The sequence below is a fragment of the Salvia miltiorrhiza genome, chromosome 2 (genome assembly GCF_028751815.1).
Source record: "Salvia miltiorrhiza cultivar Shanhuang (shh) chromosome 2, IMPLAD_Smil_shh, whole genome shotgun sequence".
NCBI classification, from domain to species: Eukaryota; Viridiplantae; Streptophyta; class Magnoliopsida; order Lamiales; family Lamiaceae; genus Salvia; species Salvia miltiorrhiza.
The window spans coordinates 75,286,545-75,306,255 of NC_080388.1; the positions used below are offsets into that span (position 1 = coordinate 75,286,545).

The 19,711-nt window shown below is 36.7% G+C and overlaps 5 protein-coding genes across 5 annotated transcripts; 1 reads left to right on the top strand and 4 right to left on the bottom strand.

Annotated features, from left to right (window-relative positions):
* The first annotated feature begins 370 nt into the window (after positions 1-370).
* Positions 371-730, top strand: LOC131010026 (glycine-rich cell wall structural protein-like). Its single transcript, XM_057937420.1, has one exon. The coding sequence runs from the start codon at positions 371-373 to the stop codon at positions 728-730; it is 360 nt and encodes a 119-aa protein (XP_057793403.1).
* A 1,731-nt stretch (positions 731-2,461) lies between these two features.
* Positions 2,462-4,437, bottom strand: LOC131009480 (receptor-like protein EIX2). Its single transcript, XM_057936825.1, has 2 exons — positions 2,889-4,437; positions 2,462-2,795 (listed from the first exon to the last, which is right to left on the bottom strand). Exon 1 carries the CDS (start codon positions 4,126-4,128, stop codon positions 2,896-2,898), a length of 1,233 nt encoding a protein of 410 aa, XP_057792808.1. The 5' UTR covers positions 4,129-4,437; the 3' UTR covers positions 2,462-2,795; positions 2,889-2,895.
* A 13-nt stretch (positions 4,438-4,450) lies between these two features.
* Positions 4,451-5,568, bottom strand: LOC131010027 (receptor-like protein EIX1). The gene is made up of 2 exons (XM_057937421.1): positions 5,438-5,568; positions 4,451-5,387 (listed from the first exon to the last, which is right to left on the bottom strand). Exons 1-2 carry the CDS (start codon positions 5,566-5,568, stop codon positions 4,451-4,453), a joined length of 1,068 nt encoding a protein of 355 aa, XP_057793404.1.
* A 631-nt stretch (positions 5,569-6,199) lies between these two features.
* On the bottom strand, positions 6,200-14,079 carry LOC131010028 (endonuclease III homolog 1, chloroplastic-like). Its single transcript, XM_057937422.1, has 9 exons — positions 14,064-14,079; positions 13,594-13,674; positions 8,357-8,481; positions 8,161-8,231; positions 7,654-7,744; positions 7,388-7,525; positions 7,205-7,309; positions 7,016-7,099; positions 6,200-6,610 (listed from the first exon to the last, which is right to left on the bottom strand). The coding sequence occupies exons 1-9, from the start codon at positions 14,077-14,079 to the stop codon at positions 6,485-6,487; spliced, it is 837 nt and encodes a 278-aa protein (XP_057793405.1). The 3' UTR covers positions 6,200-6,484.
* Positions 14,080-15,857: 1,778 nt separating this feature from the next.
* On the bottom strand, positions 15,858-19,562 carry LOC131009482 (receptor-like protein EIX2). Its single transcript, XM_057936827.1, has 2 exons — positions 16,286-19,562; positions 15,858-16,193 (listed from the first exon to the last, which is right to left on the bottom strand). The coding sequence occupies exon 1, from the start codon at positions 19,323-19,325 to the stop codon at positions 16,293-16,295; it is 3,033 nt and encodes a 1,010-aa protein (XP_057792810.1). The 5' UTR covers positions 19,326-19,562; the 3' UTR covers positions 15,858-16,193; positions 16,286-16,292.
* Between the last annotated feature and the right edge of the window lie 149 nt (positions 19,563-19,711).

Consider the following 19,711-nt stretch of genomic DNA (forward strand, 5'->3'; position numbering starts at 1 on the left):
AAAAATTAAAAAAAATCGAAAAAATTGTGTAATTTTTTTCAAATTTTAAAGGTCGTTGAAAAAATTCAGAATTTGTTGAAAATTCGTGTATTTTACGGCAAATATCCCTTTTAAATAATTGGTCGCGCTTCACTTTCTTATTTTGTCTTTTAAGTTGACTTGCAAGTAAACGAAGCAAGTCGGATTGTTTTTATATAATCATCTTAAAAGCGACATTTGCAATGTGAGGAAAGAGGTATGTTTTGGCCTATTTATCACTCCATGTAATAAACACATTTACTGCTCAAGATTGGTCTATAAATACAGGATCTATCCCACCAACATTCTCATCCTAAACAAAAAATACAACTATTTCACAACTCGAAGAAAAATGAATTCCAAACCGATTGTTCTTCTCGGCCTTTTAGCTCTTCTAGTTTCTTCAGAAGTAGCTTCAGCCAGAGGACTCGGTCCTTCAGTGAAGTGCGGGTTCAATAGTTCGTGCAGACGCGGAAATGGAGGTTATCCCGGCGGCGGAAATGGTGGAGGTTTTCCGGGCGGCGGAAACGGCCCGCGCGGATACGGATCAGGTTCTCTCCCCCAGCCGGTCCCCGGACATGGAGGTGGAGGCGGAGGACTCGGTCCTTCAGTGAGTTGCCGGTTCAATAGTTCGTGCAGCCGCGGAAATGGAGGTTTTCCCGGCCATGGAAACGGCGGCGGAAACGGAGGTTTTCCCGGCGGCGGACATTGAGGTTTTCCCGGCGGTTGGTATATATAATTAAGCCTAAGATGTAATGAATAAAATGCATGCTTGGACGTGCATACATGCTCGTGGTGTGCCGGTTTTACTTGTTATATATATTATGATATTATGATGATGTAACCGTCTTATTTATGTAATTTTGCTTACGCTAATACACCAACTTTTAAGTATTTTTAGTTTTGCATGTCAATTCAAGGGGTAAAATGATACATACCTATTTTGAAAGATAAAACGTAAAATACCCATCTTTTATAGCAGATAGGATCCTCTGTCCCACAATTTAGGGTGTACCACCGCGTACCACTCTTAATTTGTCTATTTTATAACTATTTGTTGTAAAAATAAAAATTATTATTATATTATGAACTCTAATTAATATTTATAACTAAAAATTGAAATTTTAAAAAATTATATATACCCTTATTTTGAATTAATTAACCCAAATAATCAATTATTAATTCAAATAAATAAAAAAAAATAATTATAAACCCTAATTGGATGAGTGATCTTTTTATTATATTAAAGCATAATAAATTAAAATTGAAGAAAATATAATTAAAAAATATAATAAATTAAGAGTGGTACACGGTGGTGCACACTAAATTGTGGGACGGAGGATCCCTACGTTTCCTTTTCTGGATTTCCACTTCACAAAGATATTTTGTTTCATAGTATAAAAAATCAACAAGATCGATGTTGACTAAACTATTATGTGAATCTCGCCCAAAATCTGTGGACTGATTCGAATAGACCGACAACTCTAAAAGGGTTGATTCACGTATTTTTGACCATAACTCCTTAATAATTTGATTTTATTAAACTTTGATAATTATCTTAGTAGAAATACTTAATTTAACGACAATAATATGTAATTATAAAGTTCTATTAAAAAAATTCTTAAAGGATTATCTTAATAGATAATAAATTGAAAGTTATAATTATTGAGGATTGCACATATATATATAGATATTTCTCACCAATTAAATGTCGAAATAAACCCTTGAAAACATTTAAACCTAGAACTTAAATAATTGATCTAATAAATGTTGTCCAACTTTTTAAGTCCCATCATATTCCACTATTGATTTGATAGCCTAATAATAGTAGCACCATGATACGTGCTTCGCTTTTTTTCTTTTGTCTTTCAAGTTGACTCTCAAGTCATTGAGCGAGTTTAAATGTTTATATATATTTCAAGTTGACGGAGACATAATATTTTTTTGCTTAGCTATTTTGTTGGGCCGTGCTTCGACGACTTGCAAGTCAACTTGAAAAGGAAACAAGAAAGTAGGCGACCAAGTTATATCACAATAATATATAATTTTTTTGAAGATCATTCATCATAAGTTTTTTTTTTTTTTTTCTTGGAGAGATTACAGTGTGACTAAAGTTCTAAAATCTAAATAATATTATTCCAGATAACGACATTTCATGATAAAATGCCGTAAGAAACTAAGAATTGCGCCCAAGTCCCAACAATTAAAGAAAATTGACAAAATAGTAAAACAATGTTCCACAACAATTAAATGACGAATTTTTTAATATGTTAACGAGAAAGAGCAAAGAGTTTTTTTTTTTCTTCCTAATCGAAGAAGAATAAAATAAAATGTTAAATTGGTTATATAGTCTTCTTTGTATGCAACGCGATAATGATAAACGAAAGTAAATCAAACAAGAACACAGAATTTACGTGGTTCGGCTTTCGCCTACATCCACGGGAGAGTCAATCGGAGGAGATTTATTGATCAACAAAGAAATTCCAAAATACAGATCGAAGAATGATGTATACTACGAGCGATAATATATATACTACGCAAGTCAGTCCCTGCAGCTTGAACCCACTGTCACACATACAACATATTCAATATAACTTCATCACTTAAAATACATGACAAACAACAATAAAAATAAAAAATAAAAAGTAGGTAAAACACTTAATTTGATGAACAGCGACATAATTAAAGTATTAAGAAACACATAATAGGACTATATTTATTAATTACTAGCAACACTTCTTCCACATTTCTTCATGTATCCACGAGCTTGTCCGCCTCTATTCACAAAGAAATAAAGATAGGATAATATATATCTTAAGAAAAGTGAGAATGGTAAAAAAAATATTGATATGTAAAATGTAGTTTATTACCAGTATTTCAGCTTCGTCTCCATTTGGACACAAACACAGCAATCCTAACGTAGAACCAATCTCCAACAGCATCCCAGAAATTGAAGTATGCAATTCTCCATGATTTCTTCAGTATGAAAGTTCCAACAACTCCCCAAAATCCAAATATAAAACCAAAGCCCAATGATATGCAGACTTCTTGCATAAAAGAGAGACTGTCGTCATCTTTCTCATTCGGATTAGTGGTGGATGGCCTCAAGCTATCTTCGGGGCACAATGCCGGCAGAGGGGGCCCACAGAGTCCGTCATTCTCATCATAAGCAGATGCGTTGAAGCTCTGAAGTTGAGTACTCGTTGGAATTTTACCAAATAAGTCGTTGTTCGACAAGTCGAGAACAGCCAAGTACTGTAACTGTGCCAAGCTTGTGGGCAATTCACCGGAAAATTGGTTGTGTGATAGGTCAAGACATTCTAACATCTCCATCTCACCAATATCTCCAATTATATTTCCTGTCAAACTATTTCTTGATAGGTTCAAGGAAATTAATCCAAGCATACTGGAAAATGATTTGGGAATGTTTCCGGTCAAACTATTGCTTGAAAAATCAATGAGTTTGAGAAGCCTAAGATTTTTCCTATATTCCGATTCTTGGCCTTTCCATTGAATTGCCGAATATTCATAGACAGGTCGAATTTTCTCATTTGGAAGATTACCATTGTAATGGACCCAGAGGTAATAACCAAGCCAATTATCTAGTATGGTATTCTTTTGAGCCAACGTAGTAAAATTGTTGAAGCAATCAGGTATTTTTCCAGATAAGTAGTTCATCGACAAGTCCAGAATTCGAATATCAGTGAGATTGCAAATGTGAGGAGGAATACTGCCATGCAATTTATTCCCGTGAATGTTTAGAAATCGCATGTGATACAACTCGCCAATCCAAGTGGGGATCTCTCCTGTTAACGCATTCCCTTCAACATCAATCATGTTCAATCGTTGACAAAGTCTCAAAGTGGAAGGCAACTCTCCAGATAAATTATTACCACGCAACTGCAGTGCACTGAAATCAAGCAAATTAGAGCCCAAAGAGCGAGGAATTTCACCCGAAAAACTGTTGTCGGCCAAATTGAGAGAGAATAAGTATGGCATTTTATCCCAACAGTTGGGAATCTCTCCTGCCAACTTATTATTGGAGAGATCCATGATCCAAATTTGATATTGGGGAATTTTGCAAATAGATGAAATTGAACCAGAAAACATATTTCCATTCAATTGAATAGTATGGGAATTGGCATAAAATAATGGAATAGGACCTGAGAAATTATTGTTACTAAGATCTAAGTATGTGATGGAAGTGGATGAGAGATTAGGAACAGAACCAGTAATTTGATTGTCAGAAAGATATAAGGCCTTTAATGAAGGGGATATAGTCCACAACCACGTTGGGGCTTCATCTCTTATGCCGGCTCTAGAGAGATCAAGGGTTAACAAAATCCTCTGAGTTTGGATCCATTTTGGGAAAGATGGGCCCACATTGCATCCTGCTAAATGTATACCATCCAACTGAAAAGTCGGACTCCAATCAGGGGCAACATGCAAGATCAATGAATTGAAGGATATATAAATCCAGTACCTTCAACTTGTCAAGCTTCATGAAGTGGGATTCAGAGACTGAACCTTTCAAAGAATTATTAGAGAGATCTAGAACTTGAAGCTCGGAGAGTTGGCCAATACTTTGAGGCACGGAGCCTGTAAAGTTGTTATCCCCAAGGTACACTTCTGTCAATGCCGAAAGTGCTCTCAAGTCTGACACTGAACCATTCAGTTGATTCTTAGCCAAGTCTAGAATTTGGAGTGATTCCAATATTCCATTGGCGGATATATTTCCAAACAACTCATCAAAGTCTCCTCTAAAGTCATTTTCATAAAGGACTAGGACGCGCAGACGACTGAGCTTGGACAAAGATTTTGGGATTTGACCTTGAAGCATGTTACTAGAAAGATCAAGATGCTCAATAAGAACCAAACTCTCTATTAGCGCATTAGGAATCGGGCCTACAAAAGCATTGTGTGACAGGTCTATTTTCACTAGACTTGTGTTTAACTTAGATAACCAATCGAACGAGGAAAGAGTGAGGTTATTATGTGACAGATCAAGGATGGAAAGAAGAGATGTGGAAGAAGAATTAGAAGAAGGTTTATTATCCTTGAGGCCACAAGATTTCAAGTGCAATTCATATAGGGAATGATGAAGACTTGGGATATGCTGCAGCCAATTGGTGTGACTTAAGTCGATTTGACTCAAATCAAGAAAAGACAACAAAGAGAGATTTGAAAGCCAATCGAGATTCTCACTCCTCAAAGAGTTGCGAGAGAGACCAAGTGAGCGCAGGTTAGTAAGGTTCCCTATCTGAGGAGGAATGATCCCAGAAAAGTAAGAATTCCCGAGATACAAGTGATGTAATTGTTTCATGGAACCGATGAATTCTGGGACAGGATTGCCTCCAAAATCATTGCAACTGAGATCAAGATAGTTTAAATGATGCAACTCAAGCAAGGAAGAACCAACCTTACCTTGCAATCCACCATCATAATTACAAGCATTAAGTTGGAGGGAGATGACATGGCGAGTGGTGTTGCTGCACTCAACACCATACCATTCACAGCATTCGTGATTTCGCCATGATGACAGAAAACCATAATCACTTATGAGGTTGTTCAAAAATTTGCATGAATAAGAAAAGTTGCATGAATCAAAAGCAAAAGTCAACTCTAATAGGAATTCAAAAATTGCGGCTGCATGTACAAAAGTGAATGTAAACAAAACTAATCAACCTAAACTATATATATGATATCTATATGCGGCCCTAGCACCAAAATAAGGAAATAAATCCCTTCCAAGGCCGCATAAACCAAGAATTCATGGGCTTCGGCCCCTAAACTTAATTAAAATCCAAAATAAAATAACACTAAGAGTTTTGGGCTTCATAAAAATATAACAAGTAAATTAAAAGTCCAATCTTTACTTTCTTCTATCTTCACGTCAAATCTCCATCGACAGCTCGGCTTTCTCCAATTTCTTCCAATTATCAACTCCATCTCTACTTCTTCAAATTCCTGCGCCAAAACATAGCAAAACATGTAATATCACATGAAACCACGGCAAAACGCACACTAAACTAGGTAGCTAAAATACACACATCAATAGTGACTACAAACCAAAAATAAACTAAATAAGCATAAACAGTAGGATCAATATCTCATATACATTTTTCAAATTTAACCCAAAAATATATATACATACACGTATTTTGCACGTGCATATTGCTAGTTTAAAAAAAATAAACAATACTATTGTGATGTCCAAAATATTTTAAAATTACCAACTAGGCCAGCCCCAATCATCATACATATTCAAACACATTTGAGAAATTCATGGTAGCCTTACAAGTAAGATAATTAAAATCTAAAGGCCATATTTACTAGGGTTTTTTCAAGGTAAACTCTACATTACCTTCACCCTCACAACATACAATTGCAAGAGAGCCTTAACAAAACAATGAGTTATACATCAAAATTCTACAAACTTTGTGCAAACAATCTACGAATGCTTGGCTCATTTTTTCTTTGGTGTGGACGACGGGCTAGGTGCCTCTTTGAAGGCCGACGGGCAAAACCCACTCACTGCGCATATGCCACAAAGCGGTCTAAGCGGAGTGCACACGGTCTGCCCAAAACCTACCTATTTTCAAGAAATGCAGAAAATATGTTGAGAAAATAAACAAATAAAGTAAAGGATTAATTGTCGGAAATAACACAACGTTTACCATTATCAAATTTCGTGTGACGTTTAAAAACGTTGCAACGACACCACCATCTTTTAAGTTTTTTTGCAATTACAACCTCCCAAATTTTCTAGCAAAGTTTGTCCAATGCATACTCTAAAATATCGTCACTAAACCAATGAAACGAGGTAGTTGTATTCCCTAAAAAGTTTAGAATGTTTTAATTGCAAGCAAAAAAAAATGAGGTTATGATTGCAACGTTTTAAAAATCATGTAAACACTGCAAATTCGAGTGATCAATCGCTACATTATTTCAAGCATCATCTCTCAATTGAAAAACGATGGCATCACGCAAAACATACCAAAAGAGGATTGATGGGAACCCATTCCTCCTTAGGAAGCCATAGCTGCAAAGATTCTCTCGTCTGCTCGGGCGTTGAAGTTCTCTAACAAAAAAACAACAAAATCCATAGGTTATTTTGCTCCATCTTATGAAAGACTAATTTTTCATTGTGTGTGATGAGTGATGAACAAGGGGACATGAATATTACCTGCTTAGTGCCCGGACGTGAAACCCATCCGAGGCGATTACAGATACGGTGCACGTGAGTGTCTACGCATATTCCTTGTACATTGTTCCATCCCACATTCATGACCTAGGGAAATAAATATGTATTTTTGTAATAAACATTAAGATAAGCGGTTGCATATATAGAGTAGATCTTTTCTCATACCAGATGAGCCATTTTGGGGCCAATCCCGGGAAGCTCGAGCAACTCCTCTAATGTGCTAGGAATATCTCCATTGTACCTGTCGAGACAAATTTTTGCGACTTTTCTCATGTTGCTTGCTTTTCTTGAATAAAAACCGACCTGCTAATGGACAGTGTCAAATGAGGAGATAGTTATTGAGCATACAAGGTATAATACTTCTTTGCTAATATACGAATGCTTCGAATAAATTGCTATTACAAAATCCTAAGAAAAGGAAAGGGGCGTACAGGGTGGATTAATTCCTTGATGGCACCTTCATCAGCTTTGTCGAGGGCTTCTGCTGAAAGCAAATCGTTTTGAAGGAGCCGCTGAATAGCTCTTGCAAGACACGATCAACCATAAAATTCACAGCCAAATTAGAGTATTTCTAATTACGATAAGAGTTTACGTTTCACACAAAGATATGACTTGAAAACCTTCGATATATTTCAATACGAACCATTAATCGAAAATTGATTCTCGCCTTGAATAATCATGCCCGTTATGTACTCCCTCCGTCCCATGAAACATGACCCAATTTTTTTCGGCACGATAATTAAGAAATTGGTATTTTGTGTGTTAAGTGTGGTAGGTGAAAAAATGAAAAAGTGAATAAAGGGTAAATTTTTTGTCGTTTTTAGAAACAGCTCAAGCTTCGTGGGACAAACCAAAAAGGAAACTGGGTCGTGCTTCGTGAGACGGAGGGAGTACATGGATATATATTAGACAGGGTGAAGTATTTCAAAGAATGTGACTTGCCATGAGTAACTTGATCTTTCGTTTGGCTCGACAACAGAGAAGAAATGAGAACTGCGAATCTCCTTTCCTGAAAGGAGGGCAGGGGTTGTTGAAATTATAAGCAACGAGGATTTAGAAACAAAGATGAGACTAATTCAACACACGCATATAAATACAAACGACATCGCAACATACTCATCGTGTAAGAACCACCTTGGGAGGAAGTGAAACGCCGGCTTTCTCACACCCCATCGAGTCCACAGGCGCATCTTCAGAAGACCTCATTTTGCGAATTCCTTCAATGACCTTTTCCCAGTCGGAAGGAGGCTGTACTTCATCTTAAAAGAAAAAAAGAAAATCGGACTACATCAAGTTCGGCCGAAAAAATGAAATCATAAGCCCATTAACTACATCTGCAAACAAGAGAGCTTTTATCTAGAGTCGTATCTCAATAACACACTATAGAATGCAGGCTAATCATTTTTAAGAGAAAGAAAGGATCACTATTCACACATATAGGAGCAGTGGTGAACGTCGTATTCCACCAAATAATTCCTGCAATAGCTAAGAATTAATATAGTTAGTAGCAAGCAGGGTCGAACCACAGGGAACGGGTAATTGCAATCAATTTCCTAAAGATCTAAAAATTGGTGTAGCCACCACGCCTTAAATTGAGAGGAATATTAATTAACTAAGAAAGAAAATTAAATCAAATAAAATAACACTAGAAAATAAATCAAAGAAAAGGTAACTCGGCTCAAATAAATCCATATCAATTTAATACTCTGTTCATCGACGCAAAGATTAATTAATCCCTATCAACCAACCAGTTATAGGATATCGTGATACGCACTGACATACCCCAATTCCTACTTACTGTGTCGATAGACGGCTAGATACGCTAGTCCTGCCTATTTCCCTTATTAAAATATAACCTAGCTGGATACGCCAGTCTTAGATTTAATATTCTAATAGCATTAAGATGAAGGAACCCAATTTAGACCAATTATCCTAGATACGCTAGTAATAATTAATCCACCAATTTATTCCTACTACGAACATGGTAGCTTTATCACTAATCAGCCCTATTCCAACAATTACGGATTGGAGGTGCTAATTGACTGTAATCCAATTAAACCTAAGTTGGCCAGACTTAAATAAAATCAGAATTATCTTTAAACACTAGGAATAAATCGAAATCAATAGGAATCAATTATATGAACAATTAGGTCTCACAGGTTATTAAATCAATACTTCATTATTCTCGCCGACTTAAAGATTTAGATACTCATAATTAAACTAAAAAAACAATCAAATAAATTAAAGCAATCAAAGCAATACGAAAATAAAAGAATTAAACTAAGAAGTAAAATCACAAAACCAATTCCAAGGTTGATGAGGAAAACTCGAATCTGCCAGTTTCAATATCAAAAGTCAAACTTCAATTCTCCACACCCAATCTTGAAAGTAGCGTCTGGAATGCAAGAAAAAATAAAAACCTAACTAACTCCAAAAGTATTAAAAAAACGTGTAGTGCTTAAAAAGAATAAAAACAAATCCTAACTTCTAACTCTATTAAACTTGCGGCTCCTACTGCAAACTAAACTAATAACCTATATATCTATATAAAGTTGGCGGCTAGGTGGGGAATAAAAGGCTAAGGGATTAATCCCTAAAGTGCCGCCCCATTGCCCAACATAGGCTTTCGGCCTTAATCAAAACAAAAACCCAAAGTAATAAAAAAACATGAGTTTTAGACATAATTAAATTTAGAACAAATAACTCCAAGCCCAATCTCTAATAATCGCTTTAAAATCATGCCAACTTCATCAAAATTCTCGACTTTCATCATCTCCCGGCATCTGCCATCTTCATTCTCCATCTACGCAATTCCTGCGCCAAAACACCAACGACTTGGGTAATATCAAATAAAATCACACGATAAATAACTCGAATCTAGACAACTAAATCACACACATCAAATCTCCTCACACTTGAATCATACTTGCCCTCAAGTATGAAGTGAAGAAAAGACTCAATAGTAGAAACAATTATCTAGACACGACCTTCCCCCGACTCAACACACTGACACACGAAAAGGAAAAGAAAGATGGAAGATAAGAAGTGAGACACGAAAACACAACAGCCAAGTAAATGCCAACTGCTAGCTTGTAACTTATACTGCCAAGATGAACTAAGTAATTCATAAATAACTCTCAACCTTCAAAATGAAAAATTTAGAATCTCAAGAACGCATCTTTATCATCAAATTAGTCAAAATCAGGCAATAGCAAGTACAGCTCACGGTTTCACTCATTCGCTCAATTTTCTCCATAAGATATGAGGTAATTCACACACACACAAGAAAAGATCCACTCGATCAAGATACATCGCGGTCAAATAGTGACTCAAAAAGGACTTTGTTCATTTGGCGTAATGGGGCTAGGGACCATTCATAAGATTGGAAGGATCTAAAGGGGTTCCTAGGCTCAAGCAATGATGATCAAAGTGTGCACATCTAATCCAAACCATCATCCACAATTTCAAGTTCATAGAGAAAGAAAGCAAGCAACTAAACTCGGGGGAAAACTCCAACAATAACAATGATATTACATGCTCAACTCAAATTGGTGCAACATTTTTTTTTTCTCTTTTTTTTTCGATTTTGTTTTCCTTTTCTTTTTTTTTTCTTTTTTTCTTTTTTTTTATTTCTTTTTTTTTTCATTTTTTTTAAAACAGCAGCACCCTTCTTTTTTCTATATCCCCAATCAACATGCAATCATCATCTACAAAAATATCCCCACAAATCATCTCCCAAACCCATCTGAATTCACTGCCACTGTTTGGCCAAACGGATCACAGACCCTTATCATCTAGCACAAGACAGCAGTTTGGGCAAACGGCATATGTAACCACAGCTTAACTTTCTCTAGTAATTAATGGAATGAAATTCAAAATTAGACATGCATCACTGGGCCAAAGAGAGAGTCCAAAACAGGCCTTGGCTAATTATTTAGTGACTAGTAAGAACAAAAATGGTCAAGGCTTCAAAAATGGCTCACTAGGGGTTAATGTATGGGTAGGCAATGAAACGCAGGCCAAATGGGCTTTCCTAGTGCCTTCTATCATTTGTCACATATGACACACTTAATATCACGACCTCATGAACATCAAATCACTCAAAAAGGAATATAGTAGAGAGTGCTCTACTCTATTAAGCTCAAATCTCACTTATGTGTGGTTTTTACTCACTTATTGCCTTTCTTCGTCATCCCAATTTTCATCTAATAAAGTTTCATCCATAAAATCATAATTTTTCAATTCCAAAAGTATCAAGTTATCTATTTCATCACAAGGTGCAACTTGGCAGCATTCATCCACAAAACTAACAAACTAACACTCACTTAACTAACATGCAAGACAATACGACGACTCAACATAGACACACAAAAACAAAGACACATCCCCCTCCTCACACTTAGACGTTGCTTGCCCTCAAGCAAACAAGAAAAAGCATAAAAAAAGGAAGCACACAAAAACTAACAAAAACATAAGACAATAAACAAGACAAAGAGAAACAAAAAGAAAAAAATTCAAACACAAGGGAATGACATCACCGTGCATGCTGCCTTGTGGAGATGTCGGCAGAGGGCGGAGGGCGGCGGTTCTGGAGGGGGTCGCGGCGGCGGTGGTGTTTCAGGCGGAGAGATGCGAGTGGAGATGTAGGGCGGTAATGGAGGCTGGCGGTGGTGATCTCCAAATGCAGATGAAAAGATATGATAGCGGGAACATGGAGGTGTTGGATTATGGAATTGGAGAGCAGCGACAAGTGCAGGTTGGAGATGAAGGCTGGAGGTGTGTGGCTGCGACGGTGGTTCTGGAGTGGGTCGCTGTGGCGGTGGTGTTTCAGGTGGAGATATGCGAGTGGAGATGGCTGGAGTGGGTTTTGGAGGAGGTGTAATTGAGAGATAAATGATGGGTGGAATTTGGAGTAGGTCAAAACCTCCATCAATTTCCAGAATTGCAGTTGACTCCACCACACTTAGCATAGTGTCCAATTTGACCCCAAATTCTCCAGAATCTTCAAAATGACACCCAAACTCTACCTCTTTCAAGTCTACCTTCAATGGCTTCACAATAGATGGCATAATCGATTCTGTGCTGGTCGATTTGGGCATCATGCTCGATAGGTGCCGAATTGGAATTTCATCCGTGGAGTATAGCTGCATGATAATCTCTCGAATAGCATCATTCTCCTCTGTTTTGACATCCTCATCATTCAGCACACTAAAAATAACTTGCTCGAGCTCCTCTTCCCTGAAATTCTCAACAAAATCATCAACCAAAGGATCAATCACAGTCATGAAAATAGATTCAGGATCCTCTTCGATTTCTGTCTCTGCCTCTGAGTCAGGATCCGTTTGGGCAAACAGATCCTCTTCCGCAGTACAGGCACTAAGATTAGCCATGAAAAACGGTTATGTCCGGGCAGCTTTCTCTCCTTTACTTCTTTCCTCAACCTGGAGTGTTTTTTTTTTTAATCCTGCTAAAAAACAACAGAATTATCTTTAAACACTAGGAATAAATCGAAATCAATAGGAATCAATTATATGAACAATTAGGTCTCACAGGTTATTAAATCAATACTTCATTATTCTCGCCGAGTTAAAGATTTAGATACTCATAATTAAACTAAAAAAACAATCAAATAAATTAAAGCAATCAAAGCAATACGAAAATAAAAGAATTAAACTAAGAAGTAAAATCACAAAACCAATTCCAAGGTTGATGAGGAAAACTCGAATCTGCCAGTTTCAATATCAAAAGTCAAACTTCAATTCTCCACACCCAATCTTGAAAGTAGCGTCTGGAATGCAAGAAAAAATAAAAACCTAACTAACTCCAAAAGTATTAAAAAAACGTGTAGTGCTTAAAAAGAATAAAAACAAATCCTAACTTCTAACTCTATTAAACTTGCGGCTCCTACTGCAAACTAAACTAATAACCTATATATCTATATAAAGTTGGCGGCTAGGTGGGGAATAAAAGGCTAAGGGATTAATCCCTAAAGTGCCGCCCCATTGCCCAACATAGGCTTTCGGCCTTAATCAAAACAAAAACCCAAAGTAATAAAAAAACATGAGTTTTAGACATAATTAAATTTAGAACAAATAACTCCAAGCCCAATCTCTAATAATCGCTTTAAAATCATGCCAACTTCATCAAAATTCTCGACTTTCATCATCTCCCGGCATCTGCCATCTTCATTCTCCATCTACGCAATTCCTGCGCCAAAACACCAACGACTTGGGTAATATCAAATAAAATCACACGATAAATAACTCGAATCTAGACAACTAAATCACACACATCAAGCAGTAATGTGGCCAAATCATACAATTCCTTATATGGATTAAGATGATATATAATAAATTAAGATAGAAACGTACTCGAACGAGAAAAACTGCTTTGCTTCCCATATGCAAAATCTTCAATTTCAGGTAGGCTGCAAGGCTGCAATTCATCAAACACTTAATGTGCATTCAATGTAAGAGCAAAGCTGCTACTTACGCATATTACTTCATTTAGTTCAAATAAAGTGTGAATTTTGTTTAGATTAGAGAGCTCATAGTCATAGTCAACTAATCATCACCATAAATACAAAAGGCATTTAACCACAACAGCACTCCTTAAACTAGAAATACCTCAAAAGCCACAAATACTAAAGGCATTGAAAAATATAAATTACCCAAACTTATCAGGACTGCAAAGCAAAAACAAAAAATAAAAACTACATCTCCAAATTTGCATGTAATTTCGTTTTAAAGAAAACTGCAGGCTCATAGCAGCAACGAGAAACAGAGTACAATTATTGAACATCAAACTGCATCTTCGTATCTATGAAGAAGAAAAGAAAGACGGGGCAAATTATTCATCGTTGTTGCTTTCACTCTTCAGACTGTCTCTGACCCAGAACCGAAATATCCTCGTACCGTTTCTGCAGTTCCGTAAACAAAAAATTACTTCAGAATATATGACAGGTTCCTGATTCATAAATGTTGTACTAAAGCATGCATCTGAGTACTACGCTTAGAGAGACCTTAGCAAGATATCATGAGAAAGGAATGAGCAAAATCATACAAAATAAATTACAGAACAAAAATTCCAGGAGTATATAAGCAAGCCATTCAATGTTATTATTTTCATTTCATTATTATTATTCAAATTCAATTGTACGTTTCTACATTATTAGGCTGCTTATTGTTATTTCAAAACCTACCGTATATAACATTGTCTCTATTTTTTTCTTTGTTGTAACTTGCCTATTTTGCCAGACCCTCCGTACCCTGCAACCACAGAAAAAAGCGAAAGCTGTTACTCTTTTCATGTTAATTGACACATGTTTGCTACACGATTGCACATATATATATGTAGCTGCGATAATCAGACTTGTATGATAAAAAACAAAAATTGCCACTGGATGGCTAATGATCAAAGAGAAGAACAAATTAATGTGTATTGTTTTCATACCTTTGCCTAATGTAATGTGGAAATTTGTAATCTGACATAATTTTCTTGCAATGAAATTATGAAATGCAGCTCTAGATGATCAAAGCGATAATAGGTCCATTGTCCTCGATGAACAAGTAAATGTGCGCATACCTTACAGGAGTGCCATCCCATCATCAGCAACAGATGATGAGATTGTTGCAGAGCTTATGACAATGCAAACTAGAATTTTCATTGTCCACATGCTGACTGGTCGTGGTTCTCGCCTATTCACCAAAGCTAAACTGGGAATGATGAGCGAAGATTACTCGTGGATCATCACTGATGGCATGACAAACGAGTTAGCTTCAATTGATCTTTCAGTTATGGAAGAAGATAGGTGTAAAACCTCATATTCCGAAATGGGAAGAGCTTGACAACTTCACAATCGAATACAAGAAAGAGCTTCACCACCAAAACCAAAAAAATCATGACCTGGATTTGAATATCTTTGGACTCTGGGCTTATGACTCTGCGGTAGCATTAGCAATGGCAGTAGAAAAGGCAAGAATAAGAAATGCTACATTTCTGAACAAGGCAAATGGCTCTACAACATGAAAACGAGCCCGTTTACTAAAACTCAACCAGAAGAGGCCCAATCTAGTACTGTGCATGTTGAGGAAGAGCCCGAAGGCCCACACGATATACTACTTAAACGGGCTGCTATTTTTTTGCTTAGCTATTTTGTTGGGCCGTGCTTAGACGACTTGCAAGTCAACTTGAAAGAGGAAATTCAAGAAAGTGAAAGGCGACCAAGTTATATCACAAATAATATAAATTTTTTTTGAAGATAATTCATCATAAGTTTATTTTTATTTTTTTCTTGGAGAGATTATAGTGCGACTAAGTTCTAAATAATATTATTCCAGATAACGACATTTCATGATAAAATGCCGTAAGTATTGCGCCCAAGTCCCAACAATTAAAGAAAATTGACAAAATAGTAAAGCCATGTTTCACAACAATTAAATGACGAATTTTCTAATATGTTAACGAGAAAGAGTCAAAGAGTTTTTTTTTTTTTTTTTCTAATCGAAGAAGAATAAAATAAAATGTTAAATTGGTTATATAGTCTTCTTTGTATGCGACGCGGTAATGATAAACGAAAGTAAATCAAACAAGAACACAGAATTTACGTGGTTCGGCTTTCGCCTACATCCACAGGAGAGTCAATCGGAGGAGATTTATTGATCAACAAAGAAATTCCAAAATACAGATCGAAGAATGATGTATACTACGAGCGATAATATATATACTACGCAAGTCAGTCCCTGCAGCTTGAACCCACTGTCACACATACAACATATTCAATATAACTTCATCACTTAAAATACATGACAAACAACAATAAAAATAAAAAATAAAAAGTAGGTAAATTAAACACTTAATTTGATGAACAGCGACATAATTAAAGTATTAAGAAACACATAATAGGACTATATTTATTAATTACTAGCAACACTTCTTCCACATTTCTTCATGTATCCACGAGCTTGTCCGCCTCTATTCATTAAGAAATAAAGATAGGATAATATATATCTTAAGAAAAGTGAGAATGGTAAAAAAATATTGATGTAAAATGTAGTTTATTACCGGTATTTCAGCTTCGTCTCCATTTGGATACAAACACAGCAATCCTGACGTAGAACCAATCTCCAACAGCATCCCAGAAATTGAAGTATGCAATTCTCCATGATTTCTTCAGTATGAAAGTTCCAACAACTCCCCAAAATCCAAATATAAAACCAAAGCCCAATGATATGCAGACTTCTTGCATAAAAGAGGGGCTGTTGTGGTCTTTCTCATTCGGATTAGTGGTGGATGGCCTCAAGCTATCTTCGGGGCACGATGCCAGAGGGGGCCCACAGAGTCCGCCATTCTCGGCATAAGCAGATGCGTTGAAGCTCTGAAGTTGAGTACTCGTTGGAATTTTACCAAATAAGTCGTTGTTCGACAAGTCGAGAGCGGCCAAGAACTGTAATTGTGCCAAGCTTGTGGGTAATTCACCGGAAAATTGGTTGTGTGATAGATCAAGACATTCTAACATTTCCATCTCACCAATATCTCGAATTATATTTCCTGTCAAACTATTTCTTGATAGGTTCAAGGAAATTAATCCAAGCATACTGGAAAATGATTTGGGAATGTTTCCGGTCAAACTATTGCTTGAAAAATCAATGAGTTTGAGAAGCCGAAGATTATGCGTATATTCCGATTCTTGACCTTTCCATTGAATTGCCGAATATTCATAGATAGATTGAATTTTCTTATTTGGAAGATTACCATTGTACTGGAACCCGTAATGAAAACCAAACCATACATTAACTAGTATGGTATTCTTTTGAGCCAACGTAGTAAAATTGTTGAAGCAATCAGGTATTTTTCCGGATAAGTAGTTCATCGACAAGTCCAGAATTCGAATACGAGTGAGATTGCAAATCTGAGGAGGAATACTACGATGCAATTTATTCCCGTGAAGGTTTAGAAATTGCATGTTATACAAGTCGCCAATCCAAGTGGGGATCTCTCCTCTTAACTCATTCCCTCCGACATCAAGTAACCTCAATTTCTGGCAAAGTCTCAAAGTGGAAGGCAACTCTCCAGATAAATTATTACCACGCAATTGCAGTGCATTGAGCTCAAGCAAATTAGAGCCCAAAGACAAAGGAATTTCACCCGAAAAATTGTTGTCGGCCAAATTCAAAGTGTCCAAGTTTGGCATTTTATCCCAACAGTTGGCAATCTCTCCTGCCAACTTATTATTGGAGAGGTAAAGGCTAAGAAGCTGAAGATATTGGGGAATTGTGCAAATACTTGAAATTGAACCAGAAAACATATTTCCATTCAACTTAATAAGACGAGCATTGGCATAAAATAATGGAATAGGACCTGAGAAACTATTGTTACTAAGATCTAAGTTTGTGATGGAAGTGGATGAAAGATTAGGAACAGATCCAGTAATTAGATTGTCAGAAAGAAATAAGGAGTATAATGAAGGAGATATAGTCCACAACCATGTTGGGGCTTCATCTCTTATGCCACCTCTAGAGAGATCAAGGTCTAACAAATTCCTCTGAGTCTGGATCCATTTTGGGAAAGATGGGCCCACATTGCATTCTGCTAAAAATATATGCTTCAACTGAAAAGGAGGACTCCAATCGGGGGCAACATTCAAGATCACTGAATTGAAAGATAAATCTAGTATCTTCAACTTGTCGAGCTTGATGAAGTGCGATTCAGAGACTACGCCTTTGAAAGAATTATTAGAAAGATCTAGAACTTGAAGCTCGGAGAGTTGGCCAATACTTTGAGGAATGGAGCCTGTGAAGTTGTTTCCCCCAAAGTACACTTCTGTCAATGCAGAAAATGCTCTCAAGTCTGGCACTGAACCATTGAGTTTATTATCAGCCAAATCCAGAATTTGGAGTGATTCCAATATTCCTTTGGCAGATATATTTCCAAATAACTCCTCAAAGTGTCCTCTTAACTCATTTTCATAAAGGACTAAGACGCGCAGACGACTGAGATTGGACAAAGATTTTGGGATTTGACCTTGAAGCATGTTATTGGAAAGATCAAGATGCTCAATAAGAACCAAACTCTCTATTAGTGCATTAGGAATCAGGCCACCAAAAGCATTGCCTGACAGGTTTATTTCCACTAGACTTGTGTTTAAGTTAGATAACCAATCGAGTGAGGAAGAAGTGAGGTTATTAAATGACAGATCAAGGATGGAAAGAAGAGATGTGGAAGAAGAATTAGAAGAAGGTTTATTATCCTTCAAGCTACAGTTTTTCAAGTGCAATTCATTTAGGGAATGAAGACTTGAGATATGCTGCAGCCAGTTGGTGTGACTTAAGTCAATTTCACTCAAATCAAGAGAAGATAACAAAGAGAGATTCGAAAGCCAATCGAGATTCTCAGTCTTCAAAGGGTTAGATGAGAGATCAAGTGAGCGTAGGTTGGTAAGGTTACCTATCTGAGAAGGAAGAGTCCCCTTGAGGCCACAAGATTTCAAGTGCAATTCATTTAGGGAATGAAGACTTGAGATATGCTGCAGCCAGTTGGTTTCACTTAAGTCAATTTCACTCAAATCAAGAGAAGATAACAAAGAGAGATTCGAAAGCCGATCGAGATTCTCAGTCGTCAAAGGGTTAGATGAGAGATCAAGTGAGCGCAGGTTAGTAAGGTTGCCTATCTGAGGAGGAATGATCCCAGAAAAGTGAGAATCCTTGAGAAACAAGTGTTGTAATTGTTTCATGGAACCAATGAATTCTGGGATCGAATAGCCTCCAAAATCATTGCAACTGAGATCAAGATTGTTTAAATGATGCAACTCAAGCAAGGAAGAACCAACCTTACCTTGCAATCCACCATAATAATGACAAGCATTAAGTTGGAGGGCGATGACATGGCGAGTCGTGTTGCTGCACTCAACACCATACCATTCACAGCATTCGTCACTTCGCCATGATGAGAGAAAACCATCATCGCCGATGAGGCCATTCTTGAAGCTCAGAAGAGCTTCTCTCTCCCTCGCAATGCATCTCACTTCTGCATCATCTCCTGAAACAAAGACACAAACTAGAACAAGAAGAAGAAATTTGATTGGAATTCCTTTATTAGAAATCATGGTTCCTCTATTGATGAGTGGAAGAGATATATGTTTGTGGGATACTCCATAGTCTCAAGTTGGATGGTTTAAATAGGCCAAAGCATACCTCTTCCCTCCCTTTCCTAACAATGAAATTAAACAGACTTGCTTCGATTACTTGCAAGTCGACTTGAAAGACAAAACAAGAAAGTGAAGCGTGACTAAGTTATAATCGCAAATAATATAGAAATTGTTTGAAGATAATTCATGATAAGTTAACGTAGAAATTGGGGTGATAATTTTCCAACATAGAAACAAACTAGTGAAGTGAAGTGTGACCATAATCGCAAACAATATAGTATATAGAAACTGTTTGAAGATAACTCAATTTGCCGTAAACATTGCGTCAAAAATCAAGGGTTAAT

Coding starts and splice junctions, on each gene's coding strand:
- LOC131010026 (XM_057937420.1), top strand. CDS start 371: ATGAATTCCAAACCGATTGTTCTTCTCGGCCTTTTAGCTCTTCTAGTT.
- LOC131009480 (XM_057936825.1), bottom strand. CDS start 4,128: ATGTTTTCTGGTTCAATTTCATCTATTTGCAAAATTCCCCAATATCAA.
- LOC131010027 (XM_057937421.1), bottom strand. CDS start 5,568: ATGGTTTTCTGTCATCATGGCGAAATCACGAATGCTGTGAATGGTATG. Junction 5,388..5,437: donor ATGGTGGATTGCAAGGTAAG/GTTGGTTCTTCC, acceptor TCTTGATCTCAG/TTGCAATGATTTTGGAGGCA.
- LOC131010028 (XM_057937422.1), bottom strand. Junction 7,100..7,204: donor CACGTCCGGGCACTAAGCAG/GTAATATTCATG, acceptor TTTTTTTGTTAG/AGAACTTCAACGCCCGAGCA. Junction 6,611..7,015: donor TTCCCATCAATCCTCTTTTG/GTATGTTTTGCG, acceptor TCTTGAAAATAG/GTAGGTTTTGGGCAGACCGT.
- LOC131009482 (XM_057936827.1), bottom strand. CDS start 19,325: ATGATTTCTAATAAAGGAATTCCAATCAAATTTCTTCTTCTTGTTCTA.